The sequence below is a fragment of the Anastrepha obliqua genome, chromosome 6, assembly GCF_027943255.1.
Source record: "Anastrepha obliqua isolate idAnaObli1 chromosome 6, idAnaObli1_1.0, whole genome shotgun sequence".
Lineage (NCBI taxonomy): Eukaryota > Metazoa > Arthropoda > Insecta > Diptera > Tephritidae > Anastrepha > Anastrepha obliqua.
Genome location: NC_072897.1, coordinates 46332076 through 46354907, shown reverse-complemented (window position 1 = coordinate 46354907; position 22832 = coordinate 46332076). Strand labels below are relative to the sequence as shown.

The 22832-nt window shown below is 37.4% G+C and overlaps 1 protein-coding gene across 1 annotated transcript; it reads right to left on the bottom strand.

The window, feature by feature from the left end:
• Window positions 1-20037: 20037 nt before the first annotated feature.
• On the bottom strand, window positions 20038-20799 carry LOC129250457 (jerky protein homolog-like). Its single transcript, XM_054890079.1, has one exon. The coding sequence runs from the start codon at window positions 20797-20799 to the stop codon at window positions 20038-20040; it is 762 nt and encodes a 253-aa protein (XP_054746054.1).
• Window positions 20800-22832: the final 2033 nt, after the last annotated feature.

The window sequence follows — 22832 nt, the reverse complement described above, 5'->3', positions numbered from 1 at the left end:
CATCTGAACAGAGTGAACGAAACAAGACATGACAGACAGTTTCGAGTAGGTGACACAGTCCTTGTAAAAACGAATAAACGTTTAGGAAACAAATTAACACCTCTGTGCAACGAAAATAAAATCGGTGCAGACTGTACTAACGCAAACTACATACCAATCATGGATGGGGACGTAACTATTTGGACGGACTTCCAGTACTTAAAACATTCTACTAATTTAACGTTATACTCTGCAATAATAAAAGATACAGAAAAACTAAGAAACCAATTCCCAGAATCACACATGAGACAGATACTAGACTTAGACATACGACACATAGAAACTCTAATATGTACATACAGTAACATTCACTACAGACATGCTAGGAGTATTAACCTGTTAGGTACCGCTTTAAAAGTTGTAACTGCTACTCCGGACTTTAACGACTTTGAAAAGCTTAAATTTACACAGAAAGAACTTGTAGAATCAGGAGATGTCTATCTATGCCTAACCATTAATACAAAAATGTAGGAACAAATTAATAAACTAACCAGCGTAGTAAACTTTTTAGTTAAAGACATGGAAGTAAAGCAAATTTACATAGAAAAATTGTACGAAGCATTACTTTCAAGAAACCAAATAATTATTTCAGAATTAGAAGCACTAATATTATCAGTTACACTTTCAAAAATTGGAATTGTTAATCTCGCCATATTAGACTCAAATGATTTAAAAAACATTATCAATGCACACTCTATAAATATCACTATTACTGACTTAATGGAAGTAGCTCAAAACAAAGTTTTACTAATTAATAATTTCTTACATTTTATCATAAACTATCCTAAGCCTAACATAGTATGTAAAAAAGTAATCTTACACCCTGTTCGCTGAAGACAAAAAAATAGCGGATTGTGGTAATCAGGTTTTGCTGATTGGAAACTGCAGTACTGCCCTTACAACAACGTTCTGCAAAAAGCTGCCCTGTACAACATGCGCATAACAACTACACTCAGGAAGCACTGCACTGTTCAACTCGACCCAGCCATCTCGAGCCTTTAATGATCATCGATAACGGCGTCATTATCATTAATGATAGGGACAGCTACGATCAACGAGCACACGATTAACGGGACATTTCTCATCACTTTTGACGACGAGATAAAAGTAAACGATACCTTATACAGAAATCTCAAGAACTACGTGAGGAAATCTCCAGAACCCGCAGCATCCACACTCCTCAATATAACGGGCCACGAAGAGATACCAAGCTTACCGTATTTACAAAAGCTAAGTATGAAGAACTTATGACATATCGCCCAAATAGATGTGGGACTTGTAATAAGACAAATAATTTCTGGACTGGCCGTTATCTTTCTATTCCTCTGCTATGCCGTAACAAAACTCTACCAAAGGTATCAAAGAAACAGACGCCAGCGTGACCTTCAAATTATAATCGATAGTTTCAAGAAATTCGAGGACATCTTCCATTTAAGTGAGGGAGGAGTTAACACGAGTGACCAGCTAAGCAAAAGAAACCAAGCGCATCATCCAGTGAGCGCATGATAAGATGCAAAACCAACAGTTTGCGAAATCGCGTTACGTCAGCAGAAACGTAAAATAACAGTTCCCACAGAAACCACATAGCGGCAGCGAAAACGTCGACGCACAACAATGTTGCGAGCTATGCCTCGCGACAAAATATGATTCCCTGCAGTAAAGTGCAAGACCAGCGTCTTTAGAGTTTAGGGCTAACTTACGTATAAGAATTAATGTAATTTAGAAATTTGTTGAATTTTGGAAATAAACGCCGACGATGGTCACGAATTACAAAGTCTTCTCTTTACGCGCAACACCGCGTGTCCTGATACTAATAACACAGTTTATCTAGGAACTTCTAATCCTGTGAAAAAAGTTTATAATTAATTTACATATGTATACAATCTTTAGAAATCATTGAAAAAAATAAAGCGTTAAAAAATTATGTTAAAGCTCGCTTTGATGTTAAGTATCGGTTGTTTTTTTAGCTGCATGAGAACTATCGATGTGATTACTATAGTGTGCCAGCTGAGAATGGAAAAATGCTGGCGGAATCATCGATCATTATTTCTTTCGAAATGAGGAACGAGCTGGCATTACGGTGAATGTCGGGCGCTATCGAGCCATGCTAACTGAATTTTCGTTTCGAACAAGGCGACGCAACTTGCCATACAGCGTGATTTAGTGGTAGCCACGGGGAACAAATTCTGGATATCATATTCAAAAAATAGATGCCATAAATTATCTACCAGATTGTAATAAAAAAATTCATTCCAACAGTGTTTCTGCTTTTCCATCTAAGGGGGAATGGAATAAGGGATTCTCACTAAACAACTTCGACACTACAATCTATACACGTGGCAGTAAAATGGATTGTGGTATTGGAGCTGCTATATATTCTTCTAGTAGTAGTAGCAGTATCCCTCAGGCGGAAGTACTGGCAATTGGGGAAGATTGTAGGCTACTAATCGCAGATTTCTCTTTTAAGGGCAATATCGCTATTTTTTCGGATAGCCAAGGCACTGGATTCCGCCACAAAACCTCTAAACTGATGGAACAAAGTAGGAATAGCCTCTCCACCTTAAGTGAAAACCATAATGTTACGTTAATCTGGGACTGGGGACATCGTAATATTCAAGGTAACGAAAAAGCAGATGAGCTGACAAGAGGGGATCTGCCATGAATAACGCTCTTACAGAATCGATATTCACACCAATAGGTGCAGTGAAGAATACAATTGCACCAAAATACCTCCGAATCGCGGATTTTAGATGAAGAGACCAGACGAAATGCAAAATTAGCAGAACGTTATGGCCCACCTACAACCTCAAGCAATCGTCGACATTGATAAACAAGAAACGAAGGGACGCCTGGAAACTAGCGACAGTCATAACTGGCTTTTGGTCTGTCGAAGAACAAGCAGCCAAAACAGGCATCCTTCACAACACATACTATCACAGTTGTAAACAACCGGAGAAAAAGGAAGTAATCTTCCATTTGTGAATGAATCTCTCTGAATGCCCTACCCTATGGAAGGAAAGAATGTTAAAAGCCGTTCGAGAAATAATTCCCAGAAATCGCCTTAGAGAGCAGAAAATCAGTCCAGGGAAATCAATGTATCGACCAGATCCATAGCGAGACTAGTTAGAGATGATCTCCACACGAAATACTTCCGTCGCTCAACTTGTCATATATTGACAACGCGCTTGAAGAAAATTAGACTCGACAGATACAAACAACTCTTCGGTGGCACGCGGTCAATGACCATGAAAATATTATTTTCACAGATGAGAAAATTTTCACAGTTGAAGAAGTTTTTAATAAGCAAAACGACAAAATCTATGCTAAGACTTCTAAAGACGACAAAAATGTTGTTCCATGGGTTGATCGTGGCCTGGATGGCCTCTGTAATGGTTTGGTGCGGAGTGTCTTGTAAAGGCGCTACATCTCTTCAATTCTGCGAAAAAGATGTGAAGACCGGGGCAAAAGTGTACCAGGAGAATGTCGTAGAGCGCGTGGTGAATCAGTTGAGTATTACTCTCTTCAATTGAGGGCGTTGGATCTTCCAGCAAGATTCCGCTAAGGCCCATGATGCAAAAAACATTCTGCAGTGACTAAAAAACAATATTCTTTGGTTCATAGCTGCAGAAGATTGGCTGTCTGGAAATGCATCTGAATTCAATGGACTAAAGTTTGTGGTCAGAATTGGAGAACATGGCCTGTCGAAGACCTCACAGAAATTTAGAGAGTCTTAAATAATCTTTGGTTCGTGTAGCGACGTTAATATCCATAGAAACCGTGGGTGCTGCAATAACTGAAGGGCCTAATCGTTTGAAAGCTTGTGTAAAAGCAAATGGTGACCATTTCGAATAAAAAATTTAAAATTAGTTTTTTTAATATTTATGTGATTAAATAAAACTAACTTCATTAAAAAGAGTATTATAATTTCACACCTAGAACGGACTTAACTTGGAACAGAACTTATGGCAGGACAAAGTACAGTCACTCACACCTTATTTGATGCAGACACGATTTTTTTGTAAATAGTTATTTATTTCATATTGAGAAAGTTGAAAAACGGAGTATGCATACATCTTATTTATTTTGCGTTATTTCAACATGAAATATAATACAAAAAAAGTGTCCATTCATTTTATTGCAATGCAAAAAAACCAAAAACATACAGATAATTCTCGCCGCTGCTTAAATGTTACAGTTAAAACCCGGCGCAAGTTTTAACAAACGAAATTGTATTCCTATAGCCCAGACAGATGGTAGAGTTAATTGGGGTTAACGACTTAATTCAAAATTAACGCAGGAGTTAAGTGCAAATAATGCGGCTTGCCAACTAGAATTAATTAGGGGCGCGTACTTCGATAGAAAAGCGTGAGTTAGTTTTGAAGCATTTCAAATTAATGCCGTACCGTAATATAGTTGATATTGTATATTTAAGTGCAGCACATTATTGAAAGTTGTATGCATCAAAATCATGAGGCAAATAAAACTTTCACAGAGAAAGGGTGTCAGTGGTTAGTGCGCCATGTGAAGAAAAATCCAGGAACAAGCGCTCCAAAGTTAACTGAAATGGTCAAAAAGGATTTAGGTAAGACTTTCCATCCAGAAACTGTTCAAATTTAAATGGCAGATTAGCCCGTAATAAACCTTTCGTAAATGCAAAGAATTGTAAGAAGAGATTGAGATAGAGCCCCAGCATTTTTGAGGACCGTACTTTTTACAGACGAGGTAAAAATAAGCTTATTCGGACCAGACCTTATTTATAGCACGAGCCAATACGGAGCTCAAACCCAAAAATATGCAAGCTGTTGTACTATAAAACACGGTGGTGGCCACGTTATGGTTTAGGATTGTACATATGGGTTGGAAATTTGACCTTTATCGAAGAAACAATGAACAAATATGTTTATTTAAAGGTTCTCAAGAAAATTGGGTTCAAAGCGCTAGAAAATTACAAATTGAAGATGACTTTCACTTTTGTCAAGATAACCTAAGCACAATTCACAAATAATACAAACAAGGTTAATATTATACCTAGTATCAATGTCCCCACATTATTAAAACTCCTGCACAATCACCAGATTTGGACGTTGTCGAAAATTTGTGGTTGATTTTGAAGACATATATGTAGTATATAAAAAAATATGGCATCCATAACAAAGAATACACCAAAAAATTGGGTTACTCCGTGTTAGGTGAACGTCAAGCTGTAATTGTTAATAAAGCGTACCCAACAAAGCACTATATAACATATGTACCTTGAAATGTTAAAAATTTGATTAATATTTATACTTTTTAACTGTGTCATTTAAGCTGCGGCGTGAATTCTCTGTGTCTTTTTTTAAATAATATAGGAATGAGGGAACACGATTTTGTATTTTATGAGAGAAATAAAATATAGCAAAATAAATAAGATATCTGCATACTCTGCTTTTCCATTTTCGCAAGATATACGATAATATTATGAAATATTGAATACTTTACAAAAAGATCATGTATGCATCAAATAAGGTGTGAGTGACTGTATATTGGCATATCGTCTCAATCAAGATGTGCTAGAGAATTGTTTCGGCGTTTTACGAAGCGAACTGGCTAGGCTTTATTTGATATTGAAAATAACCCAACCGCCTCTTATATAAACTTATATATTTTAAATTAATTAAATCTATTGTGTTAATAATTATATTTGATTATTTTTACATGTTTAATGCGGTAAACTATAAATTCACGACCAGAACTGTGGCCGGAATTCGAGGATTTGCAATTTGATGGCTTGGTCATTACAAATAATTTTAAGAAAACGCATAGAATGAGCTTCTAATAATCATTGCGACAGTAACGTGGAAAAGTTATTTTTTTGGCAAGAATTTTCTTTAACATACGAACATTTTATACAGAACTAATTGAAAATACCGAATGGGTCTGTTGACAGTTATAATTTCGAGGTTGTAAAAGACTTCGTTTATTTAGGAACCAGCATTAACACCAATAACAATGTCAGACTTGAAATCCAATGTAGAATCTCTCTTGCCAACAAGTGCTACTTTGGACTAAGTAGGCAACTGAGCAGTAAAGTCCTCTCTCGAAGAACAAAACTACCACCCTACAAGACTCTCATAATGCCCGTCCTAACATATGGTGCAGAAGCTTGGACGATGACAACATCCGATGAAGCGACGCTTGGAGTGTTCGAGAGAAAGATTCTGCGTAAGATTTTTGGACCTTTGCACGTTGGCAACGGCGAATATCGCAAAGGATGGAACGATGAGCTGTATGAGCTTTACGACGACATAGAAATAGCGCAGCGAATAAAGATCCAGCGGCTACGTTGGTTGGGTCATGTCGTCCGAATGGATACAAACGCTCCGGCTTTGAAAGTATTCGATGCGGTACCAGCTGGTGGTAGTAGAGGAAGTGGAAGGCCTCCTCTGCGTTGGAAAGATCAGGTGGAGAAGGACTTGGCTTCACTTGGTGTATCCAATTGACGCTGGTTAGCACGAGAAAGAAACGACTGGCGCGCTTTGTTAAACTCGGCCAAAATCGCAAAAGCGGTTATCGCACCAATTAAGAAGAAGGAGATGCCGTTAATAGTGGAAAATAACATCAGGCAAATGACCACCATAACCACGCTTACAGGTCAATATCCTTTTCATGAAATTTTCCATAACCGAATTGCAAAGTGGCTACTCTATGTCCTCCATAGCCTCACGAATTCCATCTTTGAGGTCTTGAATCGACCCTGGGCTGTTGGCGTAGACCTTCTCTTTCACGTGGTCCCAAAGAAAAAAGTCCGAAACGGAAAGATCAATAGATTCGTTGCTTGTGTGGCACGTTTTGTGGTTGTTTTGTTGAAAATAAACGTTGTTCAGATCAATACCATCCAATTCCGGCCATAAAAATCGTTAGTCACCTCTCGATGATCTTGGGCTATTCAAAATAACACCTGTTATTGGAAAACCTTTTATTAAGGCAAGATGTCGTAGCTGAATGGGTTGGTGCGTGACTACCATTCGGGGGTGCGTAGGTTCTAATTTGCATGAAACAGCAAAATGATGAAAAAGCTACTCATAAAAAACCATTTGCCGTTTGGAGTCGGCATAACACTGTAGGTGCCTCCATTTGTAGAACAACAACACCAAAAATATGATGAGGAACTCGGACAAACACCTAATAGAAGTGTACGCGCCAATTATTCAGCCCTATCATAAAATCCGTCGTAGAATGTTTTTCGTAGAAACTAAGAAATTGTAATCATACAATTCGAATAGCCCCGAATGTACATTCGAAATTCGTACACTGAATACACTCGTGAGGTCAAATCTTACACTTTCGTACAATTTTTCTACTACAACGAAAGACTAACGGGCAAAAATTAGAACGAGTAATAAGAAATGAATTCAAAAGGAAACAAATAAAAAAGCTGTAAAATGTAAGTCCTATATTAACGAAATTACAATCAAAAATAATTTTTTTAAGTATATGCACTTTTATTTGATTTTCACAGGTGTTAAGTTATAACAACATGGCAGCAGTATGCCACTTTGTTGGAACTAATAAAGGAGAAGCCTGGGATTGCTCAGGGGCGCCCGAAATGCTTAAAGGAAGCTGAGTTTTGGCAAAATGTTGCGAAGCAGCTTAACTGTATGGGGTCACCAACCTAAGATGTATCAAGCTGGAAAAAGGTAACAAAGGGCTGTATATAAGTACATTATCCGTTTGCACAACATATTATATTTTTATTTCAGGTGTGGATAAATTGGAAGGATCTCGCATTGCTCACATTCCATATATGAGAATCGTAATTGCTCTCGGGATATTGGGTGTTCACGTAGTGGATTCGCATTTTATTGTCACAGATCTGAATGTAAATTAATTAGAAATTTATAGTACAACTTATTCGCAATACTTACAAACACGGCATTGATACTGTAGTAGCCCTTCCGATTGTAGTAGAGGGATTTTTCTTTAGTGGGGAAATAATTTTTATGTGTGCCCCATCCACACACAAAATGATGCCAGGAAATCTATATTTTTGATAGAACTCCATTTTACTTTGCTGCTTTTCATTGTCACTCATGTCGAGATTTATCCACTGAGGACACAATCGTGTTTGTAGTGACGCCAATTCCTCCTTTCGCATATAGATAAATGTCGACTGGCCGATTGGCACATTACACAATCTTTGCCAACTCCGTGCTGATAACCTCCCACGGCAAGAAACTGTAAAACGGAGAACTGGAGTTATGGACGACGACCTTGCTGAGCTTGCGCTGTCTTCAATGAAACTTAAAACGTATGTAAATGCAGCTTTATTTAACCGGTCCTTTTTGTTTAGCCTATTTTAAACCGAATTTAAGTGAACTTGTTCTTTAACAAAAATGGTTCGTCCATATCGAGAGGATAGCTGGCATCTCTGAATATTTTTCGCTCAATTTTGAGACTCTTTTACTTCTCTCTTCCTCCATTAACACCACCGCACATGTCAACGAATATATTTTAATATGAAAACTCAGCTAACTTGACGAAAAACTTAAAGATTATTTGTCAAATTTTCTTGTTTACATTGAGGTACGGTGTTGTCGAAATATTAAAATTTGCATTTGAGTTTGGCAGCACTTTTTTCGTGTTCACATGGAACCCACGATTACAATTTTTTCGTATTTGTAGTAGACATTCGTATTCGTAGGTTTTCTACGACGGATTCTATGATAGGGCTGACTATTATTTTTTTTAATAATATTACAAAACAAAGGCCCTTTTCAGAGCCATCAATCACTTTAACAAAGAGACAAAAATTTACCACTATAAGTGTTCGCAGCAGCACTAATTGGTATTTTCGATATTTCACTAAATGGCGTGATCATAACTACAACTGTAATTCTCTCAATAAACTAAAATTCTTCGTATTTCCTTCTTATATATGTACATATATACGAGTATGTACCAACATACATAAGTGTAGCATAAATTTATATTGTGACAACTTAAAAACTCACTTCTACCGCGATCATGAAACAATAAAGTAAATCATTTAGCGCTTAGTTTTTATTTGAAATTAATTGCATACATAGGTGGTGCAAAACAGCTCCTCCTCGAAACATTGGTGACCCCGGCGTGATCGGGTTAGAAGTCTTTTCGCGTTATAACTATTCGAGTTTTAACTAAACAAAATTTTTGCTCATTTGCGTGCAAGCAAAAATTTGAGTGCAGTTATTGAAACTGTAAATAAATGAAATTCGTTCGTCAGTACATAACCGCATAACGGAGGTATCTGCTGATAATACAGCTACTTCTATTTTTTCGCATCTATCTTGCTGCACACATTTAATTGTATTGCCAAAATGCCCAAAGGCAGCAAATCGAAAAAGGGTATCGACAACACATCATCCGATGTAACGATCAACAGCTCCGATTCAATTTCGTTTAATAAAAGGAAAAGTGCGTCGATTAAGCACCAATTAATTGCGTTAAACAAAACATTGTCATCGCATCGTCTTGGTGAACTTGATGAAGCTGAACTTTCTGTCCACATGGAGTACGTCGAAAGCATTCACGACCACTTTGACCACGTGCATTCTATTCTCGAAGAAGTCGTTCCACGCGAACTAGATGAAGTAGGCCGAGCAGAATTTTTGGACGTGTAACATTTACGCGCTAGTCTACAAGGAGCCGCTTTGGAAACAATTTGCTCACTAGAACCGGTTGAGGAGAATTATGACAAAGTTATTGCCTTATTAAAAAATCGATTTGATAACAAATCACTTATTTTTCAGGCTCACATTAGGGCGATTATCCAATTGAAGAGTGTTGATAAAGGTTCAGCCAATAGTTTGCGCGAATTGTGCGACAATTTTAGTTCCCATCTTCGTGCACTTAACACCATGGCAACACCAGAACAAATATCGGATGGTTTGGTTATACATCTTGTTACTAGAAAGTTCGATCAGAAGACGCAGGGGAAGTGGGAGGAGGACTTGCCCACGCAGACATTGCCAACTTTGAATTCAATGGCCTCATTTCTGGAGAAGCGGTGCCGAATTATGGAAAATTTGGAAAGTGCTACGCAAACACTTAGCAATCAGATTGGCAAACATTCGAATGAAAATAAAGGTATTAGAAACGCTTTGGTAGCATCCTTAAGTAGCTCTAGCTTTTGCATATTTTGCGATTCGAAAGAACATTACATAAATAGCTGTTTAAAATTTTTAAATTTGTCGCCGAATTTGCGCTACAAAGAAGCTAAGCGATTGCAACTTTGCTTAAATTGCCTACGCAGGGACCATAGTTAACAACGGTGTAAGTCTGGACATTATCGTCATTGCCCAGGCAAACACAATTCCCTTCTCCATATGAATCCGCTTACCTTGTCTATATCCCCGTCTTCAAACCTACCAACAATTGAAGCTACAGCCCCTTCACAGCAAACACTTATTTCATCGTTAACTTCAAGTACAGTCGCTCAAGCCCCAAAATCGGGCGCCAATAGTAATGTGTTGCTTGCTACAGCTTACTTTCAGTCAAAAATCGTTCAGGTGACTTCGTTCCATGTCGTGCTATTCTCGACTCGGGCTCTCAAATAAATTTTGTAACCGCGCGCTTGGCAAATATGCTGCAACTTCCATTCAAACAATCTGCAATTTTGATTTCCGGTATCGGCGAATCAAACTTTGTTGCCGACAAAGAGATTGACGTTTTCGCACAGTCGCAAGATAAAGGCTACAACACTTCGTTCACTGCTGTGGTCACACCCAGTATTACAGATTATCGACCTAACTTCAGCCTTTCTTCGGAATGGATAATACCGTCAAACATTAATCTAGCAGATCCATTATTCTTTAAACCCCAGCGCATTGACTTGCTTATCGGCGCGGGTTTGTTTTGATTTGATGTACGTTGGCCAAATACACATTGCTAGTTATTTGCCATTACTGCAAAAAACTCGACTAGGCTCGGTTGTCGCTGGTGGTGTTTCATATACCAACAAACAATCATCCTCACTCGCTGCCTGCAGCAAAAACGTATTTGAACATCAACATAATAACTCATTGAACGATATCGTAAAACGATTCTGGGAAGTAGAGAATTGCTTCGACTCTGCTGCCCCTTTATCTAAAGAAGATGACTGGTGCGAGCAGCATTTCAAGAAATATTTCTCTCGACTTACTTCGGGAGAGTATTCAGTGCGTTTGCCAACAAAAACAGGCTTTAGCGATCTTGGCGACTCATACAATCGTGCTCTTCGCAGATTTAAGAGCTTAGAGCGAAAATTTGAAAATAATCATAACTTAAGGACTCAATATACCTATTCATTTAATGAGTGAGTACATATCGCTGAACCACATGTCACTGGCAACACCTGGGGCAACAACAAAAACATTTTTTCTACCGCACCATTGCGTGCAAAAGTTTGACAGTACAACGACAAAACTTCGCGTCGTATTCGATTGCTCCGCAAAAACAACAACAGGCTACTCGTTAAATGACCTTTTGCTAGCGGGTCCAACTATTCAAGCAAAGCTGTTCAAAACTCTCTTACAATTTCGTTTTCGTAAATTCGCTCTGTGCGGAGATATATGCAAAATGTACCGATGCGTACGTATGACATCTCCAGACGAATATCTGCAATGTATTTTATGGCGCGAGAACCCACTCGATGAGGTAAAGGTATACAAGTTAGACACTGTAACATACGGAACAAAATCTGCCGCCTTTCTTGCAATACGAGCTATGCATCAACTTTCGTACGATGAAGAAGGGTCATTTCCAATAGGTGCAAAAATCGTGAGGAGAGACTTTTATGTTGACGATCTCATTTCAGGCGGAGATACTATAGAAGAAGTGGTTGAGATCAGACCTCAGGTTAAAGGTTTACTTCAGCGTGGAGGATTCAACATTCGTAAGTGGTTCTCAAACGAGGATGGCGTGCTACAGGGTATTCTTGACTCAGATGGAATTGATGTTGCAAAGACTCTTGGCCTCATCTGGGACCTTAAAACTGATAACTTCTTATTCTCATTTTCGCCTATTGTTAATAACGCACGCACGACAAAACGCACGATACTTTTATATATTGCTAAAGTTTATGATCCGCTTGGCTTGGTTTCGTCAGTCATTACGAAAGCAAAAATTTTCCTGCAAATCCTTTGGAAGGAAAAACTGCAGTGGGACGAAAGCTTGCCTCAGTTGTTGCAAACTACCTGGAACGACATTTGTGTACAGCTTGGTCTAGTAAGCAGCTTTAAATTTCCTCGCTTTGTATTGACGCCTAATTCTAGTTGGGAGATTCACGCATTTTGCGATGCAAGCTTTGCGGGCTTTGGTGCATGTGTATACATTCGTTCCGAGTGTGATGGTATTTTAAAATCATGCTTACTTTGGGCAAAGTCGAGAATCTCGCCTCTGAAGAGCTTAACTATTCCTAAATTAGAACTGTCGGCAGCCTTGCTGCTTGCGGAATTGGTGGCACCCATTTCATTAGATTTTCCACATTCTCACACCGTTCACTGCTGGTCAGACTCAATGGTCACTCTATCATGGCTTCGCGAACAACCACCATATTTTAACATTTTTGTGTCAAATAGAGTTATCCAGATACAAACACTAACCAAAGGTATGACTTGGCATCATGTGCCTACTTCTTTGAATCCGGCAGACATTCTTTCGAGGGGGTGCACTCCAAAAGAAGTACTAAATTCTGAGCTTTGGAGAAGTGGTCCACAATTTTTGTCAAGAAGGCAATCGGATTGGCCTAATCTCCTGGATTTGTTAACTGATTTACCCGAACGGCGACGTAAAGTCTTAGTAGCTTCTCAACTACGAGACATAACGCTCGATTGCAAGTACCACAACTCCTTTGAAAGGTTGCAGCGCATCTTTGCCTACATTTACTATTTTTGCCAACCGCACTGTAATCGCGTTGATGGCCAACCGTTGACTCCGCTGAATATTAAAATGGGTACACATTTGCTAATCCGTAACATTTAACAAATTCATTTTGCAGCTGAGCTCAAGGCGCTAAGATTTGACAAGAAACTTAATTCGTCAAGTAAGCTACGCTCATTAAATCCGTTTATTGACTCGTTTGGGCTTCTTCGTGTTGGAGGACGTCTGCAAAATTCTTTATTGGACTTTGAAGCAAAACATCCACCTTTGTTGCCAAAACATCATCCGGTCACAAAAGCAATAATTGACCACTTTCATCGCAAATATCTACACGCTGGACCGCAGAGCGTACTGGCTTCAATTCGGCAGAAATATTGGCCAATTGGCGGTCGCAAGACTGTTGCTAGCGTTATAAGTAAATGCATTCATTGCTTCCGTTTGAAACTAATCATCTATGAGCATATCATGGGAAGCCTTCCAGCCGACAGGGTTCAGCCTAACAGAAAATTTGTCACCACTGGCATCGACTATTGTGGACCATTTTACTACAAGTCGGAAGTTCGCACCAGGCCACCCATTAAATGCTACATATGCGTTTTCGTCTGCTTCAGCACGAAGGCTTGTCATCTGGAGCTTACTCAGGACCTTTCTACATCATCGTTTTTGGCAGCTTTGAAAAGATTTATTTGCACAAGAGGCAAACCGCACACCATTTGGTCAGACAATGCAATATATATATTATATCTCAGAAACCGTTCTTTGAAAAAAAAAAATAATAAAATTCATTTTTGGTTTCAGCCACCTCAAATTAGTTTAAAAAACGCCTTTTGGTCGAGGACCATTTTTGAAAGTGAAAATTCGTACTCGTGTTATATATTATGTATACAGGTATATAAGATTTATATCAGCAGAATATCTGATTAATTTGACTTGGTACATAAATGTCGAAACTATGTCTTTTATATATTTACATATGCTATTGTTTACATTCTAATTGTGAATTGAAAATTTTTATTTGAAGTGGAAATAATAGTGTCAGAAAAAAAGTGAATATATTGTTTTGAATGAAAGCTTATTACAAACAAAAAATGGATAAATGTATTTTGTGCGCAAAAAGAATGGAAGGCAAACTGATCAGGCGACGTCCTCTGAATAGTGATTCAGACCTTTGTATATGCTGCATTTTTCGTTTACATCACAACAACCTGGCTGGACAACCCTAGTCTGGTTTCGCCTGCTGCAGCATATGGCTCCGACTGTCTCGGTTTTGTGCCTGTGTCCTCCATGCCCGAAATCTCAAAAAGCTGCACCTTCATCTATAATACTTCACATCATTACTTTGAAATTTATTGCAACTTTTCATTAAAAATTTTATTAACAATTTGCACAGTCTCTTATAAACAGTATAAGCTGCATATTTTTATTACTAAAAGTGCGACTTAGAAATGCAGTTTCGAATGAACTATTTATTTTGTATTAAATATGAAAAATGCTACCGGGGGAAAAATTGTAATATAACGTTTAAGGGATATACAAGGTGAAATCCAAAATAAACAAGACTGGCGTCATAAAAATGTTTTTGATGACGCCATTTTTGATGAGTTAGTGCGTTGGAAGTTACACCCCTAGCTGACTTTCAGTGAAAGCTTGGTGACATTCGGTTCAGTGGAAGCGAAGTTTTTTTCGTCTAAAGTGTCATCGGGACAAAAATGAGTTTCGAACAAAGAGCTAATATCAATTTCTTTTTTTAAATCGGTAAAACATTTACCGAAACATTTTAATTGATGAAAAAAGTTTACGGCGATAATTGTCTATCTCGGATCAAAGTACTTGAGTGGTTTACACGTCTCAGAGATGGTTGTGAGGACATAAAAGACAGTGAACATACGGGCCTCCCAAAATCAGTAATCACCGAAAACTCCATCAAAATTGTTCGTAAATTTATCAAAAATGAACAGAATTCATCATTGAAATTCACGGAATCGAAGTTGAAAATCTCCAAAACATCGATTTATCGTATTTTAACTAATCATTTGGGCTTACAAAAAAGCTGTTTCATTCCGCACAAGTTAACTAAGGCCCAAAAATTGCTCAGAATTTAACATTCAAAAGACCTCATTAAAGATGCGAGAAAAGATCAGAACTTCCTTTACAACATTGTAACTGGTGATGAAACGTGCCAGATCAGCCCACACCCAAAACATCGCATTTGGAGGAGTCAAAAGTCAAGTCTTTGCTCATTTGTTTTTACGATTCCAAGGGAATTGTCCACAAGGGGTTCATATCAAAGGACCAGTATGGCGCAGAAGCTTGGACCATGACAATATCCGATGAAGCGTCGCTTGGAAGATTTTTGAGCCTTTGCACGTTGCCTACGGCGAATATCGCAGGCGATAGCAGGATGAGCTGTATAAGCTATACGGCGACATAGACATAGCGCAGCGAGTACGTTGGCTGGGTCATGTCGCATGGATACAAACGCTCCGGCTCTGAAAATATTCGATGCGGTACCCGCTGGTGGTAGCAGGGGACGAGCAAGGTCTCCTCTGCGTTGGAAAGATCAGGTGGAGAAGGACTTGGCTTCACTTGGTGTGTCCAATTGGCGCCGATTAGCACGAGAAAGAAACGACTGGTGCGCTTTGTTAAACTCGGTCAAAACTGCGTAAGCGGTTATCACGCCAATTAAGAAGAAGAAGAAGGTCTGGTTTGGACTAAGTAGCGAATTGTGCAGTGAAATCCCCTCTCGACGAACAAAACTAACACTCTACAAGTCTCTCATCATGCCTTTCCTAGCGTATGGCGTAGAAGCTTGGACGATGACAATATCCGACGAGGAGTCCCTTAGAGTGTTTGAGGCAAAGATTCTGCGGAAGATTTTTGGACCTTTGCACGTTGGCAGCGGCGAGTATCGAAGGCGATGGAATAATAAGCTGGATGAGTTTTACGACGACATAGCTAGAACTCCAAATACAAACTGCCCTGTCATGAAATGTTAAGTCAATTCACAAACTACCTCCCCCACCAAAAGTTCACACACGTCTTCCTACCAATCTGTGAACGTGAGTATATTAAATCAATATTGATTATTTATTTACACTCACTAAACAAACATAGCATTGCCGTACCAGAAGATTTGTAAGTCACTCCCTCAAGTGAAGTAACCAAGTTCAAAGTATTTGACGCGCTATCAGATTGTGCTTTTCGTAAATTACTAATGATGACGGTCATACATGATTTATTTTTGCATACATACTTTTACACACATCCGCATTATCAATTATAAATTTTCATTGTATAATAAACTAAAGCCAAAAACCACCAAACGCAAATAATTCATTTATATATAATTAATATTATTCAACATTGTTTTTAAGTTATTTTAATAAACATTTATTTTGTTAATGATTTCAAAATGTTCTATTTGGCAAGATTGTATAGTGGAGAGCAATCATCAGACACGGCTTCGCGGGAAAAATCAAAATTTTTCATTTCAGACATGTAGGGGAGGGGGCCCAGTTGTGACGCACCTCAAGAAATTTACTGGAAATGAGAAAATATGAAAGGAATGTCACACCAATTGTTGTGATTTAATGATTTATTTATTTTGAAGGCTTTCAATGGCAAAAATAATGAAAAATACAAAAGAAAATGTCCTTCAATGGCCATAAATGACAACGATTTTTATTCATCATCGTCATCTAAATATTCCTAGTCGTCGTCCACGTCACTTTCGCAGTGTTTGCAAGTGAAATAACTTGCCTGCATGTTGGCGCACTTCAAATGAACTGGACGCTTGCATACGTTGCAATTGATCGAGTTGGCAGTTTTTATAGACATAGAATCACAAAATATACGGCAAATACAATATTTTGATGCATTACACTCGCCTTTTCACTGTTAATTTCACAAAATTTTGGTACTTTGAAAAAAATCAAAATAACTTTTTCGCACGATTTTCAACACGATGTTTGATGCGTGTATACACAATGCGACTACTAACGTTGGTGTCTGCACAAAAACTGCTGAACGTCAAACGAACATGATTGGCAGGGCTCAAACTGTCATTTTCATACCGCATGTCAAAAATATTTAGCTGCGTCACAACTGGGCCCCCTCCCCTACAGGATACCCTCGTAAGTACGAGATGATGAGTTTTCATTTACATGGCGCTCTCATATGTTTGATCGTGTCAGCTGACACGTGACGTACGTTTACATCGGTGAATGTGGGCGCCATTAGCGTGAAAAGTGTACATACTCAAAGAGCGCTCAGCGAAGTATTGCCTCAGATTACTGGTTTAAAGTTTAGAGCAGGGAAGCATTGCAGTATTATGCATTATTAAGAATGCATATACATTTAAGAAATCAAAGAATTTTGTATTTTAAAATAAAAAATTCTGGATACAGAAAAATTTCTTCATACTCAAACTAATTAAGTCTGTCAACGTCATTCTAAATGCATTTGAGTCTTTCTAACATATTTCTCACCTCTATTTATTCTAGCGGTCTTAATTGTACTGCTTAGATCACGACGGTTTGAAGGCTCTGATAGTATAATATAATATATCTGGCATAAGCCGCACGCTCAGATTCTCAACATCGCTTCACCGAAGGTGGTTTATCAGAACGTACTTCAGCAACGATGAAAGCCTTCAACGAATTGCAAATGCAAACGACGCGTGCAACAGAAGTAATTAATTTCAATTAAAGTGGAAAACTTAGAAATACGTGTATTTGCCAAATTTTATTGATTTATAACTTTTATTTTATAATTTACTCCAGTAGACGAGGTGTGTTCAAAAAATAAGGTGAATTTTCAAATTTCGCGGGCTACGTACATTCGACTTTCGATTATTATTATTTTATATGTTGGTACACTCATCGCGAACATATGTATGATATATTCACGGTTTTAGCAATAGGCATAAGTAAGACAAGTGTTTTGCATGTTCGGCGATTTATTGCTATTGACTCTTGGCTCTCCTGAACTCTTCCATTGGGACGATTAGGCTTTGTTTTCGATGTCATAACCATGTGCCCATGATTAGTCACCAATTATAACCCTTTTAAGCAAATCTGCATCATCGTTGACGTCATTCAACAATTCCTGAGCGATGCTCATGCGACGTTGTTTTTGGTCAACTGTTGTTTTTGGCCAATTCAACAATTTTGGAACGAGCATCGTTGCCACATGCTTCTTTCTTCTTTATTTGCATATTCGATTTCGAATCATTAGCGATCGGACAAACGTAATTAAAATCATAAAATAAGCTCATGTTAATAAATTGACTTGACTATACTCACATATAACAAATAAACAAATATATACAATATTTTAATGTATATTATTAACTATGTTACAAAATGCTTCTCTATACCTGGCAACGTTCCATAGCTCTCTTATATTGCTCAAGCCCGTCCAATTTCTAACTTTTCGCAGCCATGACAATTATTTTCGCCCGACGCATCGTCTTCCGTCGACTTTACCCTCCAAGATTAGTTGCAACAGTTGGTACTTTGCATTTCTAAGGATATGACCCGAATATGTTGTCTTCCTTCGCTTAATTGTGGTTAAAAGTTGTCTATTTTGATTTATTCGGCTCAGTCCTCCGGGGCCATATTTCCATTGTGTGCAGTAGTATTGACCACACGTAACATCTTGAAGGGAATATTAAAATTATGACTGCATAGTAACTTCTTATAATTGTAAAATGATGCCCTTGCTCTTCCGTGCAGTCCGAGTTCCGGTTAATCCACTTAAATTTAGTCACCATTTCTACCGCTTCTCCTCGAATCATCAGTTTTATGTTTTTATATGTGTCTACTAACAACTATAAATTTTGTTTTATTAATATTAATCCTTAGGCCGTATCTGTTGCTACACTCATCTAGCTTGCGTACTCGCTGCCAAACGCTTCATGCTCAAAATTTCTTAAAAGATTGCATGGCATGAGCCAACCGATATGCCGACATCCTCAGAAACTTCTCTGCTTGTAATTCGACGATTCTCCATAACAATTTTCTTCACTTTCTCAACATTTTCATCGGTTATTGATGTGCTGGGGTGTCCAGAGCGAGCGTCGTTATTCACTACTTCTCGGCATTCTGTGAAAAGTTTGTACCACTTGTAATCATTTTTTTGACACTGTCAACATTTCAAGTGTTTTTGAGCACTTAATTCCATTTTTTACACAAAATTTTATGCAACTTCTTTGATCCATTTTCTTCAATAGCAGAAAATCGCCTAACACGCAAAACACTTGTCTTATTTATGCTCTCCCACAAACAAACTAAACATGCTATATTCCTAAAGTCGCGAACATATCTTCGAGACGTGTATGCCAAAATAAAAAATAATAATAAGCGAAAGTCGAACGTGCGTAGCCAGCGAAATTCGAAAATTCACCAAATTTGTTTACACACCTCGTAAGTAATTTTTTTTTTAATGATTTGTTAATTTGAATGGAATGTGCAAATGTCTTGTATGAATGACAGTTTTTACAGAGGCTGCACTCACTTAATTTTAAAATGAAAAAGGTTTTACATTATTTAATTGAATTATAGAAATTTGCGAATTTTCTTATATTGAGCATATTTTATTTAATTTAAAGCACTTAACTGAGAAATTTTTACAATCTCTGCTCAACCTTCAACAGGACACAAATATAATATGATACAAACAAAAGCAAAATTTTATTCTACGAATTTCGTCACAGCAAACAGTTTCTTGTTCGTTTTTTCCTTCATTCACAAAATTTGGTATGTCGTAACCTTATTTTTTCAACCACCCGTAGGATCATTTGATATCACCTTGGTACCGAATTTTTACTTGTTTTATATATCCCTTTGTGGAACAACATCAAGACCCACGCCACAAATAAGAGGAGTAGCTCGGCCAAACACCCAAAAAGGGTGTATGCGCCAATTATATGTATACAGTGCTCCCTGGATTATCCGTCAGTCAATGTAACCCAGCTATGACGGATAATCAAAAATGACGGTTAACAGAAACAAACCTCTAGATTATGTTCAGAATCGAAAAGTACACCGAAATTTTGAGAGAAATGAACAAACGGTAAAATATACATGCATTACATGATTATATCATTATTTTATTACGAGTTTAGTTTGTTTTTGAAAAGAATTCAGTTAGTGTCTTTTGCTTTAGAGTGACTTGAGTTTTATTCTTTACGAAAAGAAGAAATTGGCGCAAACGAATCGTGTTAGCCAATCCGGCTTCATCTTGCATTTCATACCAGGCGATAAATTTCTCTAAATTTGATGCAGCAATTTTGGCTTCTTGTCTTAGAAATGAAGCAGTAGGATTGTGACCATTTTCATTATTGTTATCTGTTCCATCGTAATCATCATTATTTTCTTCTTCATCATTCACTTCATTAATTATTTGTTCGTCAGTCAAAAGCTCATAACCACAATCATTTTCCTCACAATTCAACCATTCATTGATCGTTTCACTATTTTCTAATAGCAAAACCGAAGATGTACTAGTCACAACATCGTCACTGTTATTCGAAGGCGATTCTGTATTTGGCCATAGTTTGTTCCAACATTTTTCCAATGTTGTCGACGATAACTCAGACCATGAATCAGCTACATTATCAATTGCGTGTTTAATGTTGTAATTCTTCCAATAATCTGCCAAATCAATATTCTCTTGCGAAACGAGGTCCTGAATAAATTTTTTCCGATATCGACGCATTAAAGTTTCAATTACTGATTCATCCATGGGTTGTAGAACTGCAGTTGAATTCGGTGGCAGGAAATAACAAAAAATATTACCATCATCACTTTTTAAATCTTCAACTGGATGTGATGGGGCATTATCCATAACCAAAACTGCTTTCTGTGATAATCCTTCCGACATTAAATAATTTCGAACATTTGGAACAAAACTGTTCATGAACCAGTCGCGAAAAATCGTTTGATCCATTCAAGCATTCTTTTGAGCATAATAAGCCACAGGAACAGCATTCATGTTTGATTTTGTGTAACAACGTGGACGTTTAGCCGTATGAACCACAACAAATTTTGAAATTTATGGTGCATTTTTCGATTTCGTTGGCACCTATGGAGCTCATCTTTTCACCTTATATCGAAACTTCTTTCACGCCATGTCGATTTTGCCAGCCATACAACCAACCTGAGCTAGGTTTGAAATCCTTCGGACCTTCCAGTTTTTCATTAAAAGATAATTCATTTTCTTTCAATATTTGACCAGATAATGGAACGCCTTTGCTCCGAATTTGATTAAAGCACAAGAATAATGCTTCATCGACTTTTTCATTTAATGCCTTTTTCATCGTTTTGCGTTTTTTTGACCGACCTCCCAAAGATTCCATCGACGCACCATATTGTTTGATTTGAGTGGCATCCTTTTTAAAATCTTGAATCGTCGTGCGTGGAATATCATATTTTTCACTTAATGAAACAATTGTTGAACCTTTTTCTATTTCCTCAATAATTTTTAATTTCGTTTCAATAGTGACCACTACTCGTTTACGCTTCGGTATTTTTTTTGTTGTTGAAGGCTCTATTTTAAATGTCTGCTCATCATGAAATTCAAATCAAACTGAAAATCTCATTGTACTGAATGTCACATCGAAAAAGAATTCCAAGAATTTGTTTTGGGTAGAATGGACAAAATAACAGTTACCGTTTCATGATTATTATTGCAATATGTATTGTAGAAAATCTTAAAACGGTGACGGTTAACAGAGGTGACGGATAACAGAGAGACGGATAATCCAGGGAGTACTGTATATGTATATATATATATCGGAACAAAGTATCGAGCACTGAATAAACCCAATGTATTTTGTTTTTGCATTTTGATGCGATTAATGTCAATCTGAACTTGGCTTCGGTTGTAATGTCAAAATCTGATATTTCTTTGGTAATTTGGCATTACGCCCATCAAGGTGAACAAATAATAATGAAAAGTCACGGGACAAGCAATACATTGATTGATAGATTTGCCTTGTTTTAGTTTTTTCTCTCTTGGTTCGTGCTCTTGACCTATTGTCATGTATCGAGCGAATTCTCAATTTCTTTATTTGGGGAACCGCAACCTTTTCTTAATGAAAAGTGCAAAACTTCATAAAGCTCTTCCTAGAGATTTTTGAGGAATGCTGCTGGAGAAATAACCCTTGCCAGGATATAAATTAGGGGTTTCCCGGTTGCGTAGACGCGACTGACGTGGATCGTTTGACAGTTTATTTATTTTTACCACTTCATCAGTAAATTTTTGTTGTTCCTAATATTTTTACACACAAAGCAATAAATGCTATTATGAATTCGTGATTTTTCAAACACTCACACATGAGTACACTCTCTACTATAATGAAGACAATTGATCGACAGCAATTTATTGCCTGTAATGGCCTGGATGAAACTCTAATATCTAACAAAAATATAAATCATTCCAAAGATTTTTTATTGATGAAATCTGATCAATATCTATAACTAATTTTATTTGGCAATACCAGTGATTAATACATAGGGTATCAAATTTACAGTGTGTATCACATTTTTCAGATTACCCTTAAAAACTGATGAAAAACAATCAAATAATATATCAATGAAAGTCAGTTTTATTGTAGAAATTGTAGAAAACTCTTTCATCGCACTTCGCTAGCTATATATATCCTACGAGTATACTTTGGTTACTTAGCGTTATTTGGTACTTCTCCGGATTCTTTGGTAAACTTCTTAATTGAAGAATATGAAATAAAAAAAAATATTTTTTTTTTGTTCCTTATCAAAATTATAGATATTTATGTAATTCTTATTGAACACGTTTGCGATTTTTAAGGATAAAGGTGTATGTTTCTTATTTTTAATGTATTTGAAGGGTATTTACCATACAACAAGTGTCTATGTAAAAAAAATGTCCGACTA

Bases quoted from the DNA above. Each gene is read 5' to 3' on its own strand.
- LOC129250457 (XM_054890079.1), bottom strand. From the start codon at position 20,799: ATGTCGGAAGGATTATCACAGAAAGCAGTTTTGGTTATGGATAATGCC.